The following is a 16,823-nucleotide window of genomic DNA, read 5'->3' as shown; positions in this document are numbered from 1 at the left end:
GAATGGTGAATCCAAGAAACAACAACACTGGGGAAGGCACAGTCACTGCGAGTTCGACTGAAGCAATTGCCTCGACAGCCTGCACGACGGCCATACCGTTGACTGCACAAAGTGGGGCGATATTCTCCCCATCAACAACACCAAATCATCCTGTAAGTCCTAGACCGACTGTGGCTAGTGATTTTAGGCACTATATGCAAAGTTTCACAATGCCCGTGAGTGGTCGAGGATAATCATATGGCATGCCAACATCAGTGATGGCGCGTTTGCAAACGAATGCATCAACATTTACCGATAATGTGATGACTACATATTCGCCACTATAGGGATCGAGATCGGCCATAAATAACCCTTGTCGAAACTTCCAACCCTTAGGAATGTGTTTCTCTTCCCAAACAATGTCAACTTTCACCATAAATTTTGTAACTGTGTGAGACAACAAATGGATAGGAGTAACCATGATATGATTAACTTACTTACCCGACAAATGGGCATGATATTTAACCCTTTGGTTAAGAACATGATCATAGTTATCAATAATTAGCAACTCAGATAAATCGAATTGCTAACTTCTTTGGCGCTCCAGAAGCGCAAGTTCGAACAACCATACAACCTCCAATGGCTAGGCCTACTCAAAGTGAAGGAATAATTCTTGAGGAAAACACGGTTAACCAGTGCCAACAATTTGTGCCCCACATCATCGAACAACTGAGGCCTAGGAAAGTCGAACGCTCACTAGTTGTTGTAGTTAATTGAAATTAAGATGCTGACCAACTGGTCCATCAAGTTTGAAAAGATGATCTGGCAGGTGAAAATAATCTTGCGGCCATGGTCGAAAGGATAATGGTGCGAAATGGTGTGAATGTTGGTTTGCAAAGGCCAAACTACGTATCCCCACTGCCGGAGTACGTATTGCAGAAAGAACTCCCAAGAGGTTGGAAAGTCCCTAAGTTCACCAAGTTTTCTGGTGATACTAGTGAATCCACAGTTAAACATATCGCTCGATATTTGACTGAAGCGGGAGATATTGCAAATAATGAGAATTTGAGGATGAGATATTTTCCTAGTTCTCTTATAAAAAAATTACTTTTACGTGGTTGTTGACAGTTGCATTTAGCGGCTCTCAAGCAAAAACTTGAGTAAGTATCTTTTATCGTCTCCACGGGGAATGGTCGTTAGAATGTCATTCAACGGTTTCTACGGTTTCAGGCTTGGGTTTGAATGTTCAAAAAATATAAAAAATAGAAAAGTAAATATGAATATAAAAAGAATTCATTCATCAGATAGAATCGCTTATCAAGCATTGTATATAATCTACTTCTAACAAACTTAAACTTATCGACCAGTTATACCCAACCTTTGATACTCGTCTATGTCATCACGTATCTCTCGCATCAGTGTTCATCTCTGAAGCACCAATGAGACAATTCACAACTAAGGTTATATCTAACACGAATTTGTGAGAACACCCGTATTCTCGCGCGCTACTCAAACACAAAAGCATTAAGTACATATACCCAAAGTAAATGTTAGCTCTAAATCTATCTCTAGAGTTCAAAACTAACAGATAATCATCCTAGATAAGGATTCAAGAAGTATATCTCTATAGCAACCTAAATCCCTCGCACAGAGCAAAAATCTAAGATAACAATCAACATAGATTTGTAAAGCAGATTAAATATAATTCCATGGACGACAAATATACACTAGTTCAAAGTAAATATATACACAAAACCCAACTTCAAGAGAGTACACAAAGAAGAAGAGAAATGAATTGAAAATCTTGCGGGTTGTCAGCTCCGATTGATGATCAATCCACGTATGATCATCCATATGTGAGCTCCATAGTTGTTTTCTAAGTTAATCCTATTCTAAGAATGAAGGTGATGAATTTGGAACAAAAAAAAATCCCCAAACCCATAACCTAACTATGTTACAAATGAAAGAATATAAAGAAAAATCTACGCAGGCTCGCTTAGCGGGATCATCTGGCTAAGCGAGCTACACTTATTCCCTAAAATGTCTGGTACAGTAAAGGTAATCTCGCTTAGCGAGCTAACCGCGTTAAGCGAGCTAAGAAAATCTGCTCTTCTCTGTTGTCTGATTATGCAAGCGCGCTTGAGTTGGGCTAAGCGAGTTTCTGCAGAATTTTCCTCATTTTGCTCAAAAACTGCGTATTCAAAGTCGTGCCTTCGACACTTTATTCCTCGAAACTCTGATATGCATAAATACCCATAAAACAAAGGAAACACTATCAAATGGTACACTAAATGAATCAAAACTCAAGTATGCACATATATACACAAAAGTTGGGATTTTATTACAAAAACCAAAAGAATAGAATCGATAAGTGCCACAAAGAAATACTCAAAATAAAGACATTTTGGCACTTATCAATGGTTCACTACACTCCATGCGCATTCCATTAATGATTTTATTCGTTTAGAAAGGTTGTTCCATGAGCAATTCTATATGGGGAAATCCAAGATTAGCTTGAAAGAAATGGCTAGTGTGAAGCGAAAGTTCACAAAATCTATAGATGATTACTTGAATATGTTCGAACTTTTAAAAACAAGGTGCTTTACCCAAGTTCCTGAACATGAATTAGTCAAGATGGCTGTTGGGGGTTTAGATTACTCCATTAGAAAAAAATTGGATACCCAATATCTAAGGGATATTGTAACACCCTTCTAAACCCCGCAGAAAATTTAATAATTAATCAGAGTAAAAACATATGCACAAGGGTGCCACAATTATTTAAAATAATTATATCAACTAAGGTCAAAGTCATGCTTTATTAGGAAACGATTCACCAAAACACAATCATGTTTAACACAGCGGAGTACGAAACATCATCAAATACAACCAAAATGGGATCATAATCCAACACCAAATAAATTAGATAATTTCATAAAAACTCTATAACTATCGTTCCCCAGTGTTACAGATCAGAACATGACCGACACGACCCAACATAAACGGATAAACTCTATGAGTCATCCTCACCAAGCACTAATGCCGCTATTCTTCAATCTGAAAATGACAACATGTAAGGGTGAGTCTCATTCTCAATTAGTAAATATTATGCAATTCATAAGCAACAAGCATCATAATATACCGTTCACCCAATTATACATATTCAGATTCACATTCATTATTAATTCACACAATAATAGATTGCAACACACACTACAGAAATCCATACAATCATATTATGACAAAATGCATATGACACAACTGACACTATGCATGTGGTACCAAATAACCGTGGAATTAATCCACCTAACCGATCTACGCCTCATCGAGATACGGCCCACCGACACAATTTCCACACAATGGGAAATATGTCCACCAACGATCCAAACATCACCGGGATCCAACATCAATGCATATGAATGAATGAAACACATATAACATACTTAAAACACACCGAATCACGATGAACAACTCATCTCAACACCACATCACCGAATAAGTATGTACATGTTTCCAACATCATTCAAATAGTTATGCATCCATCATAATCATAATAACAAATCACAACCAATTCATCATCACATCAAACACATTGTCACACCTATCTCATATGCACACAATGGGAAATATGTCCACCAACGATCCAAACATCACCGGGATCCAACATCAATGCATATGAATGAATGAAACACATATAACATGCTTAAAACACACCGAATCACGATGAACAACTCATCTCAACACCACATCACCGAATAAGTATGTACATGTTTCCAACATCATTCAAATAGTCATGCATCCATCATAATCATAATAACAAATCACAACCAATTCATCATCACATCAAACACATTGTCACACCTATCTCATATGCACACAATGTTCAATTCTCATCAAGTAATTAAATCTAGTTTTTAAGGAAATAAAGTCGGCTATTACCAATATTCATTATCCATCTTATAAAACACCTAATTACTTGCACAACGCCCAAAACGACACTAAGAAATGATTCACGGATCAAAAGATACGTTATTTTGAAGTTTGGAAAAATTTACACACAGCAAGGTTCGCTCAGCGGAGCAAGGCAGAAGCGAAACCCTTCCAACCCCCGCTCAGCGGACCTCAAGCGACGTCAAACAAAAGCGAACTACGTTGGGACCTCCGCTCAGCGGACCCCCCTCCGCTCAGCGGACCTGCGATTTCAGCAAACCACAAGTCTGCGACAGACCCTGCAATTTCACTCTCTTTTCACCCAAAAACGAATCCAGACATCACATACAGGCATATAATCATCATACATTCAATTATACACCATAAAACATCATCCAAACTCATTATTAACCAATTAGTTCACACAATTATCATCAATTCAATCCAATTATAACACCCTAACCTAACAATCCCAATATCTAATTGAACCAAACCATACATCAATCTACCTATCACCTAAGACCACATAAGAGATACTAAAAGGAAGAGTCCCCCCTTACCTCGATGAATCTCTTGAATGCTCTCCTTCCGGTTTCACTTTCTTGCCTCTTTCTCTTCTCTTGCTCTTTTCACGTGTTCTTCCTTTCTCCCCAAATGGTTCCTTTCTTTCTTATTTTATGAAAATAAAATAAAATAAAATATCATAACTTAGTAAAAGGCCTAACCAATATAGCACCCCTCTTTTACTAACATCACACCATAAGCCCAATAGCCTTTATTCCATCATTTTCCGATTAAAAATACTAAATTCCAATTATTTAATTTAAATCTTAATTAAATTAATAAACTGAAATCATGGGGTGTTACAACTCTCCCCCACTAAAAGAGTTTTCGTCCTCGAAAACATACCTTAGACGAAAAGTTCCGGGTAAGAGTCCTTCATCTGGCTCTCTAACTCCCATGTAACATTTCCACCGGCTGATCCTCCCCAAACCACTTTCACCGTTGCTATATCTTTACCTCACAACTGCTTCACTTTACGATCTTCAATCCTCATAGGTAACGTCTCTACAGTCATATTATCTCGCACCTGTATATCATCTACTTGAATCTCATGAGACGGATCCGCAATGTATTTCCTCAACTGAGATACGTGGAACACGTCATGCAAATTAGCGAGTGCAGGCGGTAAAGCAACCTGATAAGCAACCTTTCCAATCTTCTTAGTAATCTGAAATGGACCAATGAAACGCGGAGTTAACTTCTTCGACTTCAAGGCTCTCCCAATACCAGTCATCGGAGTAACTCGCATGAATACATGATCTCCTTCCTTAAATTCAATATCCTTCCTTCTTTTATCATGGTAACTCTTCTGACGACTCTGAGAAGCTCTCATCTTTTCCTGAATCATCTTGATCTTTTCTGTAGTTTGTTGCACAATCTCCGGTCCAACCACCGTATTTTCTCCAGATTCGTACCAACACAAAGGTGTTCTACATCTCCTACCATACAATGCTTCAAACGGAGCCATACCAATACTCGAATGATAACTGTTGTTGTAGGTAAACTCAACCAAAGGTAAATAACTATCCCAAGCACCACCTTTTTCTAATACATAAGCTCGTAACAAATCCTCTAACGATTGAATCGTTCTCTCCGTCTGTCCATCTGTCTGCGGATGATAAGCAGAACTCAACCTCAACTTAGTACCTAAGGATTCCTGCAATCCTGTCCAGAACTTAGAAGTAAATCTCGGATCTCTATCCAACACAATACTAGCCGGAACACCATGCAAACTCACTATCTTCTCAACATACAACTGAGCCAACTTCTCCATCGAATAATCCACTCTTATTGGAATAAAGTGAGCAGATTTCGTCAACCGATCTACAATAACCCAGATAGAATCACAATTCTTGCTCGTTCTAGGTAAACCAGATACAAAGTCCATAGAAATTCCATCCCACTTCCAATCCGGAACAAACAACGGTTCCATCAATCCAGACGGTTTCTGATGCTCAATTTTCGACTTCTGACAAATTAAGCAAGCATAAACAAACTCAGCAATTTCCTTCTTCATTCCAGGCCACCAAAATAACTTCTTCAAATCATGATACATCTTGGTAGCACCAGGATGAATGCTCAATCCACTCCGGTGTCCTTCTTCCAGAATACTCTTTCTGATCTCAGCAACATCGGGTACACACACTCAGTCTCCAAACCTTATAACACCATTCTCGTCAATTCGGAATTCACCTCCTCGACCTTGGTTAATCAATGTCAACTTATCTACCAATCCAACGTCAGATTTCTGTCCGTTTCTAATTTCTTCAAGGATATTATTAGTTAACTTTAACATCCCCAACTTAACGCTGTTAGAAGTACTTTCGCATACTAAACTCAAATCTCGGAATTGCTCAATTAAATCCAATTCTCGCACCATTAGCATAGACATATGCAATGACTTCCTGCTCAATGCATCAGCAACAACATTTGCTTTACCAGGATGGTAATTCAAACCGAAATCATAGTCCTTCAGAAATTCTAACCATCTTCTCTGTCTCATATTGAGCTCTTTCTGATCGAAGAGATACTTCAGACTCTTATGATCGCTGAATACCTCAAATCGAGAACCATAGAGATAGTGTCTCCACAACTTCAACACAAACACCACAGCCGCCAATTCCAAATCATGAGTCGGATAATTCTTTTCATGAATCTTCAACTGTCTTGAAGCATAGGCCACTACCTGCTTATCTTGCATCAAAACACCACCTAAACCCATCAGTGAAGCATCACAGTACACATTGAAAGACTTCTCTGGATTAGGCAAAATTAAGATCGGAGCACTTGTCAACCTCTTCTTCAACTCTTGGAAACCTTTTTCACATTCTGAATCCCATACAAATACTTGTCCTTTTCTTGTTAACTTAGTCATTGGTAATGCCAACTTCGAAAATCCTTCGATGAACTTTCTATAGTAACCTGCCAGACCAAGAAAACTACGAATCTCTGAAGCATTCTTCGGCATCTCCCACTGAGATACTGCTTCTACCTTCATAGGATCCACTGCGATACCGTTCTTCGAAATTACGTGGCCAAGAAAACTTACTTCCTCCAACCAGAATTCACATTTAGACAATTTCGCATACAGTTTCTTCTCCTTCAATAACTCCAACACCACTCTTAGATGCTCTGCATGTTCTTCATCACTCTTCGAGTAAATTAGAATGTCGTCAATGAACACTACTACGAACTTGTCAAGATACGGGTGAAATATCCTGTTCATATACTACATGAAAACACCAGGTGCATTAGTAACACCAAATGGCATAACAGAATATTCATAGTGTCCATACCTCGTTCGGAATGCCGTTTTATGAATATCTTCTGCCTTCACACGAATTTGGTGATATCCAGACCTCAAATCAATCTTGCTAAACACACAAGCTCCAACCAACTGGTCCATCAAGTCGTCAATCCTTGGCAAAGGATATCGATTTTTGATTGTCACCTTGTTCAGTTGTCTATAATCAACACATAGTCTCATTGAACCTTCTTTCTTCTTAACCAACAGTACCGGCGCACCCCACGGTGACACACTAGGACGAATAAACTTCTTCTCCAACAATTCTTCTAACTGTTTCTTTAGTTCAACCAATTCTGATGCCGACATGCGATACGGTGCCATCGACACAGGACTAGTTCCAGGAATCAATTCTATAGCGAACTCCACTTCTCTTTCAGGTGGCAACTCACTAACATCTTCTGGAAACAGTTCCGGATACTCATTCACTACCCGTAGCTCACCAGTATTATCGCCCCCTGTCACCTCCATCGAAGAACACAACATAAATACCACTGCTCCATCATTGACAACTAAGTTCATCTGTTTGACTGACATAGTCAAATCCTCAACACTAACCTCTTCAGGAAAGATAACCGTCTTCGTAAAACAATTGATATGAACTCGGTTAAATTGCAACCAGTTCATCCCTAAAATGACGTCAAGTCCTTCAAGAGGAAGGCATACTAAATCCATTCCAAACTTTCTACCAAATATGTCAACAGGACAGTTCAAACAAGCACAAGAAGTAGTTACTGAACCCGACGCAGGAGTGTCAATAACCATGCTTCCATGAATAACAGATATTTCTAATCCCAATCGTTTAGCACAATCCAATGAAATGAACGAATGAGTCGCCCCGGTATCTATAATAGCAACTAAAGGTGTGTCATGGATAAAACACGTACCTTTAATTAGACGATCTTCTGGAGTAGTCTCTGACCCAGACAAAGCAAAGACTTTTCCACCAACCTGATCCTTCTTCGGTTTAGTGCAGTGTGGACTAATGTGACCCTCTTCGCCGCAATTGTAGCAAGTCACAATCTTCATCCTATAATCTGAAGCAATATGACCCGCCTTACCACACTTGAAGCATTTCTTCTCTCCACCCTTGAACTCATTCCTTCTATGCCCAGTCTCTCCACAATTGTAGCACCTAACGGGAGCACCAGAATCTCCCCCACTAGGCCTCTTCCAATCCCCAGCTCTAGGATTACCTCTACCATATGGCTTACCTCTATCCATAGGCTTCTTACCTTTCTTGTCAACCAACGCACGAGAGTGAGATGACTTCAGCTTAAGGTTATCCTCTTCAAAGATCCTACTACAGTCCACCAAATCGACAAATCGCCGAATTCTCTGGTACCTGATCCCTTGCTTGATCTCATCACGAAGACCATTCTCGAACTTGATGAACTTTGATAATTCACTAGCCTCGTCATTGTTGTAGTGAACGTAGTACTTCGCCAACTCGACAAATTTCGAGGCATACTCTGGTACCGTCATATTACCCTGAGTCAGCTCCAAAAATTCAATCTCTTTCCTGCCTCGAACGTCTTCAGGAAAATACCCCCTCAGAAACTCTCTCTTGAACACAGCCCAGGAAACAGCTACACCATCAGCATCCAATTCAGCCCTGGTAGCCATCCACCAGTCATCAGCTTCTTCGGACAACATATGAGTACCATACCTCACTTTCAGGTTCTCAGCACAATCGATGACTCTGAAAATCCTCTCGATCTCCTTAAGCCATTTCTGAGCACCTTCAGGATCATGTGTGCCCTTGAACAACGGAGGATTGTTCCGCTGGAAACTGTTCAGCTGCCTGTCAGCACCAATACCAGCTCCATTGACATTCCCTCCCAGTACCCCAGCAATCATGCCCAGAGCCTCAGCAATTGCATCGTCGTTTCTTCCTCCTCTTCCGGCCATTGTTCTGCTAAATATCAAACAATATTCATTAGAACAAGATGTATCGATAGTGTCAACCTTACACTATTCGCATACGAGGGATTAACTGACACTAAGACTCTGACTCAAACGACCGACTATGCTCTGATACCACTATTGTAACACCCTTCTAAACCCCGCAGAAAATTTAATAATTAATCAGAGTAAAAACATATGCACAAGGGTGCCACAATTATTTAAAATAATTATATCAACTAAGGTCAAAGTCATGCTTTATTAGGAAACGATTCACTAACACAGCGGAGTACGAAACATCATCAAATACAACCAAAATAGGATCATAATCCAACACCAAATAAATTAGATAATTTCATAAAAACTCTATAACTATCGTTCCCCAGTGTTACAGATCAGAACATGACCGACACGACCCAACATAAACGGATAAACTCTATGAGTCATCCTCACCAAGCACTAATGCCGCTATTCTTCAATCTGAAAATGACAACACGTAAGGGTGAGTCTCATTCTCAATTAGTAAATATTATGCAATTCATAAGCAACAAGCATCATAATATACCGTTCACCCAATTATACATATTCAGCTTCACATCCATTATTAATTCACACAATAATAGATTGCAACACACACTACAGAAATCCATACAATCATATTATGACAAAATGCATATGACACAACTGACACTATGCATGTGGTACCAAATAACCGTGGAATTAATCCACCTAACCGATCTACGCCTCATCGAGATACGGCCCACCGACACAATTTCCACACAATGGGAAATATGTCCACCAACGATCCAAACATCACCGGGATCCAACATCAATGCATATGAATGAATGAAACACATATAACATACTTAAAACACACCGAATCACGATGAATAACTCATCTCAACACCACATCACCGAATAAGTATGTACATGTTTCCAACATCATTCAAATAGTCTTGCATCCATCATAATCATAATAACAAATCACAACCAATTCATCATCACATCAAACACATTGTCACACCTATCTCATATGCACACAATGTTCAATTATCATCAAGTAATTAAATCTTGTTTTTAAGGAAATGAAGTCGGCTATTACCAATATTCATTATCCATCTTATAAAACACTTAATTACTTGCACAACGCCCAAAACGGCACTAAGAAATGATTCACGGGTCAAAAGATACGTTATTTTGAAGTTTGGAAAAATTTACACAGCAAGGTTCGCTCAGCGGAGCAAGGCAGAAGCGAAACCCTTCCAACCCCCGCTCAGCGGACCTCAAGCGACGTCAAACAGAAGCGAACTACGTTGGGACCTCCGCTCAGCGGACCCCCCTCCGCTCAGCGGACCTGCGATTTCAGCAAACCCCAAGTCTGCGACAGACCCTGCAATTTCACTCTCTTTTCACCCAAAAACGAATCCAGACATCACATACAGGCATATAATCATCATACATTCAATTATACACCATAAAACATCATCCAAACTCATTATTAACCAATTAGTTCACACAATTATCATCAATTCAATCCAATTATAACACCCTAACCTAACAATCCCAATATCTAATTGAACCAAACCATACATCAATCTACCTATCACCTAAGACCACATAAGAGATACTAAAAGGAAGAGTCCCCCTTAGCTCGATGAATCTCTTGAATGCTCTCCTTCCGGTTTCACGTTCTTGCCTCTTTCTCTTCTCTTGCTCTTTTCACGTGTTCTTCCTTTCTCCCCAAATGGTTCCTTTCTTTCTTATTTTATGAAAATAAAATAAAATAAAATATCACAACTTAGTAAAAGGCCTAACCAATATAGCACCCCTCTTTTACTAACATCACACCATAAGCCCAATAGCCTTTATTCCATTATTTTCCGATTAAAATACTAAATTCCAATTATTTAATTTAAATCTTAATTAAATTAATAAACTGAAATCATGGGGTGTTACAGATATGACCCAACTAGCAGATAGAGTTCGACAAGTCGAACGGTTGAAGGCTGAAAAAGCCAAGGTAAATAGGAATAAGAAAGAAATAGTGGCTTACGTTGACATAGACGACAATGACCAAGCGTCAGATGTCGAATATAGCATTATCGAGAGCAACGAGGTCGATGTGGCTGAGCTGAAGCCATGTCCCCTATATGTGTGTAAAGTTCTCACACCGAAAAAATGGGAAAAATCCTATTGAGCCCGATAATAATGATAAATTCCCCAAGAAAACCTATACTTTCGATGTGAGTAATTGTGATGAGATCTTCGATGTATTGGTTGCAGAAGACCAAATCTTAGCGCCATAAGGCGCAAAAGTGCCACCATTAGAACAAAGAAAGAAACGAGGATTTTGTAAACATAAAAAATTTTAGGGCATAAAACTTCACAATATTTTCTTTTCAGGGATCTTGTTTAAAATGCTCTGAAAGACAAAAGTTTGAAGTTTGCTGAGAAGAGTATGACTCTCATAAAGATTGATTCTGACTCACTTCAGATTGAAGAAACTCACTATACTGAATCAGTTGAAGTCAATATGGTTGAAATTATTGAGGATTTCGACTTGGAGGTTAGAGAGGAGATTGGTGAAAGCAACGAGAATAAGATGAATGTTGTCTATCCAAAAGCTGATGAAGGTCTACTTGACTTCCTTTATCGCTGCAAAGCAAGATAATTAGAGGTGATGCTTTGTCCAAGATGTAGCTTAGTCTTTGACAAGAAGGCTGCTAAGGAAGTGGAAAATGCTCGACATGCGCAACAGAATTCAAAACAAAGGAACAACAGATCTCAATTTTATTTCGACAAAAGGGGAGTTCCCTAAAAGAGACAGCAATTCCCAACTCAGCAAAGAAGCAAACCAATGACTTATGTTCCTACATCCAACACTCCTTAAGAGAGGTAGGTTCGACCAGTAGGCAAAGAAGGTTCTGACAACAAAAATTGGAAGAGCTTTGAAATGAAAAGAGGTTCCTCACTTACCTATCGTGAGAAATTTCAGATGCCGGTGAAACATTCTTACGCACCCAACAATTACAAAGAAAAAAAATCCAATGTCAAGGATCCAGTAGAGGAGATTTCAAAGAAAGAAGAAAGCAGAGAAAGAGATGGCTGAGCCGAGTAGCAACAAACCATATCAAAAACAAGTTAGTGATATGTCTATAAAGTTAATGTCTTGAAATATAGAATACGAGTCTAACAACTGTCATAGAGTTTCAATGTAGCTTTATCAATATTTTAAAAAAATTCTTACAATAATTATGAAATCTTTAAAAATAAGTATTCAATAAAACTAATATATATACTAAAGTTATCTTAAATAAAATGAGTTTAAATTTAAAATTAAAAAATTAATAAAAAATATTTTTAATATCAATGTCATAAGAAATAAATAAAATATTTTTCAGTAAAGTTTAAACAAAGACTACTATTATTTTTATAAAATATTGAAATCTATAGAAAAAAGTACAAAAAGTTGTTTTATTTTAAAAGAAAAATATTTTAATTTTAATATTTAAATTTAAAAAGTATTTTAATTAAAATACCACAGCAAAAGCCGCGTAAAAACTGATATAACATCTATATGATCTTAGGCAGGTTGGTTTTGATAGCTACTTAATTTATGGATCTTGGACTCGAAGAACTTAAGGAACAAATCAATACAACCGGATGTGGTGGTCCGGCCCCCGCCTCACGATCAATACCTATCATTAAGATAACACAAGCACATCTTCACTCTGATTTCCATTGTTCCGTTTGTATGTCATGATTCTCGTGGTCGTGGCATATAAATTGAACAATGTGAATGCCATGTAATCATATTTATTATTCGGATTAAGATTCATAGTAGACAAGTTTTGAACTCAGTCTAAGGCAAGGGAAATGCCATGTAAACATATTTATCATTCGGATTGCATCGTTCCTCGGTTTATTCAGCATAATTCGTGTCCTCTTTGCCGTAACGAGCTGCTACCTCATGGACGTCGTAGTCGAAATTGGGGAAGAAGAAATGGCAGTAGCACTGGTTGTGGAAGGAGAAATCCACTTTCATTTTTGTGGCCATTTCGTTCGTCCGGTTCAAATACTAGTCGTTGAGCTTACACTCTTGACAAGATAATGGAACATGTTATATATATTATTTGAACAACGAAAAGAAGATGCCATTAGAAAAACAAAAACAAAAACAAATATTGTATAAAATTTAAGTACAATAAAACACGATGCACGTAGTAGTACTGATCTTAAATTTATTCAAACACGAATAACAGAATCACAATGGATGTCCATATAAACATAACTATGATCAACACAGAAATATGTTTAACCATATTAACCACTTTTTCAATTTTTATTAACAATCCACTCCTTATGACCAGGAGCCCATTGTGGACATTTAGGACTAAAATACTTTGCCATAACTCCTGACTCCAAAAGCTCCAAAACAGGTGCAGATTTCACACACCTAGGAGTCTTATATTGATTAATTGACGATCCCGAGCTAATAGCATAATCCATAAGTTTATCAAATGTCCCCTCCTCGACAATTCTAATCTCAAGCGGCCCAATCGATTTATCTGAAACACGACCTTGTCGATAAACACTGTTAAGTGACTCTTCAATAGTTAAACAACAATCTTCATAAACACAATGTGGAATTGTTGTTGAGTCTTTAAGGTTTAATTCCCAATACAATACATAGTGTCCTGGAATTGTTCTTGTGTCTGCATAACTAGTGTACTCTGCTACATCTGCTTCAAATGGTACTAAATGTGTGACAGCATTTTTTATCGCATTTTGTAGCTCAACTTCGTTTGTTTTGTCTGAATCTATGCTTAGAACAACGTTTTTTCTGCAGACAAATCTGAATTGCGGTGCATTGTTCTTGAATCCAGTCACTTTCAATATGTCCCCCACTTTGTACCTATAAAGTCCTGTAATTGTCACACACATGTTTATTAGTAACCTATATTTTAACTGTTTATTTTCATAAGTTTAAATCATACAGAAATTAATACATATTTCAAGCTTTCACGAATATATCAGAGTTAAGATCGAAAAGAAAAAAAATTGATAGTAAATAAATAACTCACCAGCATAAGTTGTAACAACAAGCTCATATTCTTGATCAAGCTTGACATCAATAAGATCCACCAACTCTTGCTTTTCATTCTCATGTACAGAATCGGTACTTCTATTAATCGGTAAGAATTCATAGTAACACATGTTAGGGATAAGGGTATAAGACACATCACAAGGTTTACAAAGAGGATTAAGGTTAACACCGAAGAAACATTCACTGGAAGCATACATCTTACAAACAAGTGGAAGACCATTACAATAGTAATCCAAAGTAGGAATGTACTGTGACATTGTTCCTGTCACAATAACATCAACATACTTAGTATTAGGCCACAACCTAGTTATAATACCTTGCCAACAACCTTTGCTGCACTCAAATTCAACAAAATCTGCAAGATTTTTATCAGATTTGAGAATCTTCATCACAGCCACTCTCACTGAACTATCAGTGATGAGAGGATTTATTGTTCCTGTTCTTATATCATCGCAGAGAAGTGACCAATTTTTCTCAAGGAACCGAATGGCGCGGATAAGTCCAGAAGCAAAAATAGCACCTACACGAAGGACCTCGTTGTTTTGACAAAGACCACATAGAAGTTGTGAATACATACTTTGATATGAGTCAAGACATAGAACAGTTTCATTTGGACTTGTGAAATTCGCGTATGGATCGTAAGGTCTGTTTAAAAAATGAGAACTTTTGTAATATGTTGTAAGGGCTGGACTAGCTTTAATGCCTCCTGGTGTTTTAGATTCATTTTTTATAAACATTAAGTACATTCCTTTTCCTTTATCTAGGTCAGGAACAAATTGATTAATTATTGGCATGCACAGACTTATTAGTAAAGATCTTCTTACAAATTCTTCTTCTGTTGCTGGTATCAACTTTCTCTCACCACCTGATGTTCCTGAGCTGAAATACCAAAAAGAAACCAAATACATAATTTAAGTTTTCAACTATGACAAAAACCAAATAACATAAAAGAGATTGAAGATTAATTAGTTAAAAGTACCTGGTGAGAAAGCTTGAAATGGAGTTTGAGGTGAGGATTGGAGAAGTATCACCGTTGGCGATACGGTTAATATCATTTTGAATATCTTCATAAGTTATGACAGGGAGAAGTTTCTTGAAGGTTTCACTATCAGTTTTGCCATTGAGACCATGTCTTTGTAAGTACTCAACATTTGCATTCTTAGAGAGAATTTCAGCCAAGACTTTCTTTTGGATTTCATCTGCATGTGTAGTAACATCTTCTATGAAGTCGAGAACTTTCTTGTTTTTTTGTGACAAATCATCATATTCCAGAGAAGTAGACATGGTTAATAAAGAGAAAGTGTAAAGGAGTTTTAGGATAGGTATGTGAGAATGTTCAGAAGGAGGATTTTGAAGTTGGATGAACAAGAGAAATGTATATAGATAGCGGTGGATCTCGCCATCTTTAGGATATCCAATAGTAAGTGGTCCCACATATTCAAGTGCATCAAAAATTTACGGTGAATTCTTATCTACCCAACTCAAAAAGTTGGGTAAGGTTACCTCCTTTGTAAAATGTTTTGAAAACAACAAACATTTGTAGTATTTTAATAAATAATTAAATGCATTAAATGAGATGGAATCATGTAATTGGTTGGAGGTACACTACCCAACTTTTTGTGATGGGTAGAGAAGTTGTTCCCAAAATTTATTTTTATGGTTTAAAGAGGAAGAGTATGGGAATTGGATCCTCTCCAATTTTTTCTCAAATGCACCCTCTCATGTGCAATTATGAATGGTTGGATTAATCTAACAGTTGACAACAAAAAGAAAAGAAAGCATCATTTAATGAAGAAAGAGAAATATATATTAGTTTTAATTTTCTTTTTAACCAAATATTTAAGAGATAAAAATGAGTATATTTAAAAATGAGAACTTTCTTCTACCCAAAAAAAACAAATGAGAATTTTTCACATGTTTGTTTTTATTTTCGTTAATTTTTGTGGTATTTTATTTCTACAACAATCAACTTATATAAATGTGGCTAAATAAAAAACGTGATTGTGGCTAAATAAAAAACGTGATTGTGGCTAAATAAAAAATATTTCAAAATTTATTAAAGAAAATTAAAATAATTATATTATAATAACTATAATATAACTATTCTCATTTTTAATTAGAAAATATATAAATTAGCTAATTAATTATAATTTATGGCAAACAAAATTAATGTATAAGTTGTATGTTTTAACGATTTCACTCACGTTCAAATAATTTTTTTTTTTTAAATTTAAAGTTTGAAAAAATAGTAGTTGATATATTATAAAAAAAAATTAGTTGACAATATGAAAAACAAGAAATTAATTTTCTTCTTAACCACAAATACATATTTCATATATAATTTTTATAATATTTTAAACTATTCTTATTTCTATTTAAAAGATAGAAAAAAAGTTTAAAATAGTTAATTAAGATGGTGATAGATAATTGTCATATGTAAATTGTACACTTAACATCTATTTTTAGCAAATTATTTTAAAAAACATAACGTTTAAACAATGAAATATAGCAGATTATAATTCATTCATTGTAATTATT

The 16,823-nt window shown here is 36.8% G+C and overlaps 1 protein-coding gene across 1 annotated transcript; it reads right to left on the bottom strand.

Moving 5' to 3' along the window:
• Nucleotides 1-13,399: 13,399 nt before the first annotated feature.
• Nucleotides 13,400-15,654, bottom strand: LOC131648033 (indole-3-acetic acid-amido synthetase GH3.6-like). The gene is made up of 3 exons (XM_058917834.1): nt 15,265-15,654; nt 14,263-15,164; nt 13,400-14,103 (listed from the first exon to the last, which is right to left on the bottom strand). Exons 1-3 carry the CDS (start codon nt 15,567-15,569, stop codon nt 13,514-13,516), a joined length of 1,797 nt encoding a protein of 598 aa, XP_058773817.1. The 5' UTR covers nt 15,570-15,654; the 3' UTR covers nt 13,400-13,513.
• Between the last annotated feature and the right edge of the window lie 1,169 nt (nt 15,655-16,823).

This window comes from Vicia villosa, linkage group LG2, assembly GCF_029867415.1.
Source record: "Vicia villosa cultivar HV-30 ecotype Madison, WI linkage group LG2, Vvil1.0, whole genome shotgun sequence".
Classification (NCBI taxonomy): Eukaryota; Viridiplantae; Streptophyta; class Magnoliopsida; order Fabales; family Fabaceae; genus Vicia; species Vicia villosa.
The sequence above is the reverse complement of the archived record's forward strand: the minus strand, read 5'-3'. Positions and strand labels throughout refer to the sequence as shown.

What these genes read in the sequence shown, in the direction of transcription:
- LOC131648033 (XM_058917834.1), bottom strand. Translation starts at nt 15,569, where the DNA reads ATGTCTACTTCTCTGGAATATGATGATTTGTCACAAAAAAACAAGAAA. An exon ending in ATTTCAAGCTTTCTCACCAG is followed by an intron (nt 15,165 to 15,264) that starts GTACTTTTAACT and finishes TTGGTATTTCAG; the next exon opens with CTCAGGAACATCAGGTGGTG. An exon ending in TGTTGTTACAACTTATGCTG is followed by an intron (nt 14,104 to 14,262) that starts GTGAGTTATTTA and finishes TGACAATTACAG; the next exon opens with GACTTTATAGGTACAAAGTG.